The sequence below is a fragment of the Schistosoma mansoni genome (assembly GCF_000237925.1).
Source record: "Schistosoma mansoni, WGS project CABG00000000 data, supercontig 0154, strain Puerto Rico, whole genome shotgun sequence".
Taxonomy (NCBI): Eukaryota; Metazoa; Platyhelminthes; class Trematoda; order Strigeidida; family Schistosomatidae; genus Schistosoma; species Schistosoma mansoni.
Window position 1 is genome coordinate 702,227 of NW_017386049.1, and position 8,600 is coordinate 710,826.

General features: G+C 36.0%; 1 protein-coding gene across 2 annotated transcripts; it reads left to right on the forward strand.

Moving 5' to 3' along the window:
* Positions 1-604: 604 nt before the first annotated feature.
* On the forward strand, positions 605-7,807 carry Smp_175330.1 (hypothetical protein; the record flags this gene model as incomplete). 2 transcript variants are annotated; one of them, XM_018798498.1, is made up of 10 exons in its annotated part: positions 605-900; positions 930-1,019; positions 1,057-1,126; positions 1,158-1,201; positions 1,236-1,323; positions 1,360-1,441; positions 3,924-4,002; positions 4,046-4,390; positions 6,194-6,269; positions 7,679-7,807. In XM_018798498.1, exons 1-10 carry the CDS (start codon positions 833-835, stop codon positions 7,805-7,807), a joined length of 1,071 nt encoding a protein of 356 aa, XP_018646717.1. In that variant the 5' UTR covers positions 605-832. The 2 variants fall into 2 exon arrangements, with proteins under 2 accessions (XP_018646717.1, XP_018646718.1); XM_018798509.1 differs by having other exon boundaries at positions 934-1,019.
* Positions 7,808-8,600: the final 793 nt, after the last annotated feature.

The following is an 8,600-nucleotide window of genomic DNA, read 5'->3' on the forward strand; positions in this document are numbered from 1 at the left end:
CTCAAATTGTTTGTATTACCAACTCACTAACTTAGTTATTTACAATGGAGATTTATAATTTCATTGAACTCATGACTGACCAATGTAAGACCACCATTGAAAATTTGCGAGCACTGGACGGCCGTTTCGTCTTTGTATGAGACTCCTCACCAGTGTGCATTCACGGTCCCGCAGGAGCATTCAAACCCGGACTCTTCAGTATCAGGAAAAAGCTTACACTATAGACCACTGAGTCGGCGTCCTAAGGTGTTAATGTCTAACTTCAACCAATCCAAGATGTTTCTCAGTCATCTTCCATTGTCTTAGGTGGGTAACTGCCTCACACTCAACGCGCTTGAGCTCCATTAGCGACGGCTTTCCACTAGAACTTTTAGAATTTACTCTCAGAGCTAGTCACTATTTAGCACATAGTAATTTTCAGTTACGGGTTGCGAGCCAGTGAATCTTGCGGAAAATTGGAATTATTGCGTTGCTTTAGAATGTGTGTGATTATTGCTACATGCGTTAAGTTAACAGTCTGACGCAACAATAGAAAACACTTTCTATTTACAGTTGACTTTAAAAATATAGTTTGTTGGAATGGCTACGAGTGTTATAAATACAAATAGTACTTTGGATTCTCCATAACTATCACAACACTATTTTCGTTGTGCTTTGCGTAGTTTGCAGGATTAATTTGAACATCAGTGAACCAAAAAATTCATTATCCAGGTGCTTTAAAGGTCTATCTCTCACTTACATATGCACATGAAAGTGAATAAACCTGAAATTACAGTGGAATGCGTTGTTTGATTTAGATATATTCTACAGTGTCATGGGAGTATCTTAAGTTATGATAGTGTTTATTTGGATAGCATTGTCATTCACGCTCATGGGCTACATCTTCTGCGTGATTTTGAGGTAAGATGACTTAATATTCATATCTGTAGCAAGTGTATGGTGACTGAAAGAACTCAGCCTACTGTAAAAATGCTTATCTTCAGCAAAGAGTATTTAAGGCCGAAAAAGAATGTGCATGAGTGGGTTACTTGGAATATCTTTGATTTCTTGTCATAGGCCAACAGATGCTTACTTCGACCATACAAAGGTTACAATTGGAAGTAGATCTAACGAAGCTCTGCAATCGGTAATCTCAATTTATTCTTCTGATTGCTTAGATATTTGACTTACTACTTAAAGAGTACATCGAATTTTGGTACAGGTATGTATGATCGTCTGACACTATATATCTTCAGGCCGTTCACTTCAAACCCAGATTTTATGGTACAGTTGAAGATGTTTTTACAATATTCTTGTGCAGTAATTGTCCAAAGAGTCAAAAATGTATGTTACTTTAGTAAGAAAATTTTTACTCTACAGATTGATCTTTCGGAGTTTATTATTAACCGGTTCATACCACATTTCTTCGACCATATTGTACATATTTTATCACTTACTTCTGGTAAGCTGTTTCTTTCATACGCGTTTAGTTTTAACGTTTAACTCATGCTTATACTTCAAAATGATACAAATCCTGAGTGTGCACATTTGTACTAGCATCTCTTTTGCCCAGTTCATTTCAAACTTTTCTTGAATCTAAGTTTATTTGACTATCTGGTCTAATCATATCGTCTGTTTACATCCAGTATACGTTACCATAAACTAAGGTTAAAACGCTTTGTAGATTGAAGAGTAAAAGATTAACCTCTGTATATTAATAAGATGCACCTATTTTGACAGGAGTACTGTGTTGCTGCATAGATATCTACCATAATATGTTTACAATAAAAAATAACTTGGATACAACGGTTACTTATGTATTACATTTTTAAATAAATTAATATATTTGTAATATCCCAATGAGTAGAAAAATAAGATTTTCTGACGTTTCGTGACTCCATGTAAGCCACTCCTTCAGAGAATAAATAAGCAAATTCACATTAATCCAAGTTTAAATAGTACAATGGAACAATGATACCTACGTATTACATTTTTGTTATATTCCAAGTAAATAAAAGGTGGTCAAATTTATTTATTTATTTAAACACATAAATATTGGTACAAGGAAGCACCAGGTACATATGAGCCGCACAAATCTCATTCGATTTGTGAAGGCCGTGATACTGCCCAGGTGCCCAAACTGAAGCAGGTGGTTTTCTTAGGGGGTCACATCAGGAGCCATCGACCTAAAGATCTGATCTACGAGGCAGTGGAGCATCGTGAGGAGATGCAGCCCCATGGTAGCCGGTGACCAACGATTAATTCATTGGCCATTTGTTCCCTCAGGATACTGGAGTCAACCCACGTGCATCGTTGGTTTGGAATCAGGGTTTTCCAACTTCCCTACGTGGACTTTCCATGTCCACCAATGCAGTTAAAACGCCGGACATTCACTTTTTGTCCTCTCAATTTCGTAAACAACACCTGTGGTGCAAGAAGGCAATGAGTAGGACTTGTGTGACAGAGGCTATATACGCGTGGCCATGTGAGAGCATTTCGAGAGGGAGAGCGAACTCTCCTCACTGTTGGCCGTATCAGGGCATTTGGGGGCGTTCAAATACTGATAAGTATTTCAATGGAATTTGATTGGCAAAACATTTTCCACCAATGTAAGGGCATTTTTTGCATCATTTTAAGTGTCTTAATTTTCTCACATTGTTGGCAATCGTCAAGTTACTAACATCCTTCAATCAAATAACATGCAGGTTTTGTAAGCCATTCGATGTCTTGGGGTTATTAGAGACATATTCAGTATCCTAAGACTATTGCTTAGAACTAAACCTAGGGTTTCAATGAACATTTCGAATAATTTTTTCAACTATTGCTTCAAGGTTTCAGTCTCATTCACAAAATTATTTGTCAGTAGTGCCAGTAATTAAGTATGAAACTTTTCGTTTGCGTCTGATATTTCTTACCGATCAATTATTTTTCAAGTCCTCTCCCATTGTTTACTTTGTTCGATTCGTAACCATTATGTTACCGTTTTCCTTCCTTGAGAGTACATAGGTGTTGTTGTCATTCTATAGTCGTACTTATGGATTAAGTGTCCAAAGTAAATGATTGCTAGATCAACTAAATAATCGGTAGAAAATAATAAAATGAAATCATTTTATATTTATGTCAGACTTGTTACTTCAAGCATGAGTAACTTGTCGTATACTTTGTATGCTCAATTTAGGTTACTGTCATTTAAACCGAGAAATTCCCACATAAGTGAATTTTTTCTCATGGAATACCGAATGATAATGATCTTTGAATTTCTTCCGTTATAAACGATGGGAGATCCACATAATGAAGATCTAGGATATAACGTAATAGGAACATTGACTATTATCACTTCTGTTATTCAGATAAATGTATCAGTCATTTTTAAACAACTAGCAATATTTTCCATAGTTATTTAGGCAAATGGTTTAGTAGAAATATTTATCACCCCCCTCAACGATCATTTATAGAACTGGTACATAATACCATGGATCTATTCCTGATTGACATTAGTTATGCATCCATAGTCATTTTTATTGTTTTTCGGCTTTGTAGATTATATAGGCCCATGTTTTGTAGTTTGGTGGGGAAATCATAATAGAGATATACTTAGGCAATCGACCTTGATGATTAAAATACGACAGATCTTGTCGAAATTTGCATTCAGGCTTTCATACATCTAGGAAATGGTAATCAAATATTGAGTCACAAAACTATAACCTGTGAGGTCACCTACCTGTGTTTAAGTAGTAAGTAAAACGCATTATAAACTTAAAAATCGAATGGTTCAACTCAATTAACAACACTGCTCGTTAAATTAGATTTGTTCTAGTATGTTGCAAAAAGTTACGTATATATGTTCTGCCATGAAATGATTCATTGTATTCTATTTTTCCACGTTATGACGGCGCTCACCGTTAAATGTTTGTTTATCCTTACTTTATTTGTTTCCTCCATAGATAGGTTAAATACTACCGGTGTTAGTGACATACACGATGAAACCCAGACCATGTTAAAGGAGAATCATTTTCTTAAAAGGTATCTGACCTTTAAATATTTATTAATCTTCTTACTTCTAAAGTCCTTTGAAATCTTGTTCTGAAGAAGCTATTTTGTGTGCTTTTGGAGATCGATTGCATGCAGCTCTGTATTCAAGACAAGCCGAAGTAATGTATTTACGTGCAGTGGTCAACCGGTTATTACCAGTTCTCGGCATGCCGCCCAGTCTTTCATCATCAGAAATGCATAAATCAAAAGAGCCTTCTGTTGATCACGGTCATCGCCTTCGACGTAATCGACCTATCCACAACTCTCCTGGACATGCGTATGGTAGTTCAGAGCGTGGTCGTAAATCACCTGTTGTTTCACGTAGTGCTTCAACTGGTGCGTTATTTTTTCAGAAGTTTATGGAACTGGGTTGTAATCCGTAAGTAACAGGATGTATATCGTCCATTCCATTTCATACTGTTAATTTAGAAATTTTTTCTTGATAATTTAAATTTCACATAAAATCCCAATGAAAGAACTAAGATAGTTGTTTATTTCTCTTCGATGATAAGTTAACGTCAAATAAAAATGAGTCCAGTAGAGGTATTTAACACTGACCATTCCTCATAAAGCTTTTGTTACAAGATAAACGGTGATTATTAACCAATTTTCTGTAAGAGTTCGCTTAAAATATCCGCATACTTCATCTGTGTTCATGTAAACCACTAACAAACTTTAATAAATCTGATATTGTTCAAGAACAGCTCGAGTTAACTTCTTCTTTCTTTTTATGTTGGTATAAGATGAAAGCAGTTCGACCTGATGCACATGCACACCAGTTTCTCGAATGTTTATGATTAGTTGATATGAACAGCTAATTTTACATTTAGTCAGTAAGTCACAACGTAGAACCTGTATGAATGTACATCGGTTCAAGTTCCCATTCCTTATTAGCATGGAAAGATGAAGTTGCCATGTCAAATCCCAGAATAGTAGAGGTAGGAACAGTATCAGTGGTAATAGGATTTCAAGTGTTTTTATTTTATGGACAAATTATGGTACAATAGGGCACAAAAAACCCTCCATACAATGAAAAGTGATGACATTGTGAAGAGAACAAGAAAAGTAGGGTAGAACAATCAGTCGGTAAAAGGCCAATTATATTGTATGTTAAGAGATACAGTTCAGTTTAAAATACAGATAAAAATCTTCATTCGGTTAGGGGAGATTTTTTCACTTGAGTAACGATAGTTATGGAAAACTACAGTAAAAGTGCCACTGTCTTCTATTCTGAGGCATATCTAATGAAGTATCAGGCCACTGTGGTGTACAATCTTTAAGACTCCAACTGGGGAGTTGTTATGAACCGAAAGATGTCGGTCATACACAACTATCTTTCATACTGCGCCACCATGTGATAAACTGGACACCTATCCACTTTTTTTCATTCAGTCTCAGTGTCGACAAATGATGCGCGATGTAAAAGTCGTTGGGGCAATTCATATGTCATTAGCCCTTGTATATATCAACCTGGTTTAAGTGCCCCACATCCGCTCTCCATCCTCACTTTTGCGAAACCGTCACCACATGAGGTCAATGAACAGGTATTTCTTTAAAGAGGTCATAACACGCGACTATTTCAAGGGACAGAAAAAACTTCCCACCTTCAACCATAGCAAAGCGTTTTAGATATTAGTTATAACGTAGGAACTAGCAAAAAATGTTGCTTATGGTTAAGTCATTTAATATTGACACTGCACGACGACATTAATAAAAGTCGGGTTCGAAATAACTTGGGCATTTGTAGTAGATAATTCAGAAGAAACGAATGAAATTATGATATGAAGGGGTTGAATGTATTTCCATCATTGTTGCTAATGTTAAAGTATATCATCTAAAGTCTCTAACCATCGGTAACAATTATTGCGTTTTGACCACGGCGAAAAAGTTAGCATTCTAAGACATGATTCAAGTGCCAAAAACATTATAGATTTATCCCGTATCCCCCCTGGTTTGACCATCTCTAACTTTCTTATAGCTTATTCTTACATCAGTAATCAGTGCATCTTGGAATAGGTTGGGAATGGGGACATGTTAGACGCGAAAATGCACAAACGACTCATCAACCAATCAGTAACGGTGCGTTCTATTAATGTAGTTAATATGTTGGTGTTTCTTTACTACAAATGAAATAGCTCTGTTGTTATTTCGAAATATTGATGTAATGCTTCTTTATTTTCAGGTCGTTGTCTAGTTTTTTAATAGAAATACTATCTACTTGTGTTTTGTTGCCTGCTATGGACATTCTAGCTAATTCTGTAAGTTAAATGTTTTGTTATATGTATATTTATGTGACTTCTTCATGTCTCTATCTTTTTTCTCTCTCTAAACTTATTTCATTGAATTTTACTTCTTGAATAACATCTTCAAACCCTAATCTTTCACTTGATGCTTATACTCTTACTACTTCTACCACTATGGGATTTGAATCGACAACTACATCTCTGTGCTAATATGGTATGGCAACTCGAACTGATGTACGTACGTACGAAGTTCTACGTTGTGACTGACTGACTTCTTCCTAATAGTTTTTACGAAGTAAAAGATTACATGGTAAAGTAAGGAACACATCGGTCATTCATACATTTTGTCAAGGACTATTGAACTGTAAATAATGTTTTAACTACTGTTGGCTTTTAACACTAATGTTTCTTCTTATTTAGAACTTGTTGGTTGGATATACTTACATTCAGTTGTTGATGTTCACTATAAGACTCGGATTTAGTATTGTTATGTTTGGGCTTGATTGATATTACTCGATGGTATTTACCAATCAGAATTCAAACTGTAATTCTCTACTCCAAGTATACTTATTTCATTCATTTCTTAATGTCCTGTACCTTGAACAGTCACACGTTTTGACTGATAACACTGATTGATGCTGAGCTGTAACCAAGGTAATCTAAACATCTATTTATCAGGACGGAGTTGCCTCTCTGGCCTCAGTATTTAGTCTAATAAGAGAACGTGGCAAACAAATTAGACTTCTATTGTTCAAGTAATAAAACATTTCCTCACAAATACTCTTGAATGGTGAACAATTGGAAAACTTCAAAGTTATCTTTCAAAATGTCTTCTTACAGCTACATTCTTTAAATATATAAACATTGGTACAAGAAGGTATCAGACATATACACACCACACATCATTCGATTTGTGTAAGGGTTAGGATACTGTCCGGGCTCCTAAACCGAAACAGCTACAAGTCTGTAGCCTCTTATAGTGAATTCCTACTTTCTACCTTCACGTGGTGAGCAGGATTTTACGGTGTGAGGAAGAAAAGTAGGCACTAGAATATTAAACTAGTGGGGGGCAATCGTCTGGTAGATAAGTGAAGTACAAACCTATTTTGGTTATTATTAGACTTCATTTCCTAACACTGTTTCACTGCCTTGTAGATATGACTCCTAGGCCAAAGACTGTGGCAGTAGTTTGACTGTTCGAGCATTATCTCACTTGACACGCAATTATTTGTATGGATAAATAATCTTGGATCATGTATAACCTTATCCATCAATGATCTTGTTGACAGTTTCTATGGTAACTTTATGTCTAAACTCTTATTCTATAGTTAACAAAAATTTACGTTGTTGATTTTTTTCCCCACTGCATACTCTCTTTCTCTCTTTGTTATTACACCTCCAATTCATTGGATGGATATCCGAAGGATTTTGTCAATCATTTGATTCTGCTATCTTTTCCTGAGTGTACAGTAAGTTTATCATGGTCTATTTTAGAAAATAATAACATGATTTTATTATATAATGATATTGAATTCTGTACATACCCACGGTAGTTAGGCAATAACGCGACGATCAAGATTATTCTAATACAGGTGGGTTCTATCTGTAGCTCTTTAGAACGTCATCAATTCAACGTTAATAATTCACACCACTAATATGAGATAGAAAAGATAAGACTTTAAGGAGAACGTGTTTTGTAAGGATTGTCAACATTTGTATTTTCTGAACGTGTTCAGAGACACCGACTTCTTAATCCGGTTTCTAGTTTGCTGAAGTTTTCTACTCTTTAACCTCAAAATAGAAGACCTAAGGTGGGAATAGTAAAAGAGGCTTTACTTAGAAGGTTAATTTATGTTTGGAAAACAAATATATCTTAATGATTATCTGTAATCTTGTTATTCTATAAACTTCTGGAGGATATGTTAAACAATTAGGTACACAAAGAAACCTAATAATCCTGTAGAACTGAATAGACTTCAAATTAAATCAGCAATAGTAGTTTATGCCATTTTCAAGAACTCCCATAGTTGAAAGCGTGAATCAATTGAAGCTAGATCACCATGGTGTCCCCAAACGCCCTGGTACTGCCGAGAGTGGGGAGAGTCCGCTCTCCCTCTCGAAATGCTCTCACATGGCCAGCGAATATGTAGCCTCTGCCAGGGAAGTCCTACTCACTGCCTTCTCGTGATGGGGGTGTTGTTTACGAAATTGAGAGGACGAAAAGCAAACGTCCGGCGCTTTAACCGGGTTGGTGGATACGGCGAGTCAACCTAGGGGAGTTGGAAAACCCTGATTCCAAACCAATGGTGCACATGGGCTCCGGTATCCTGAGGGAACAAAGGGCGT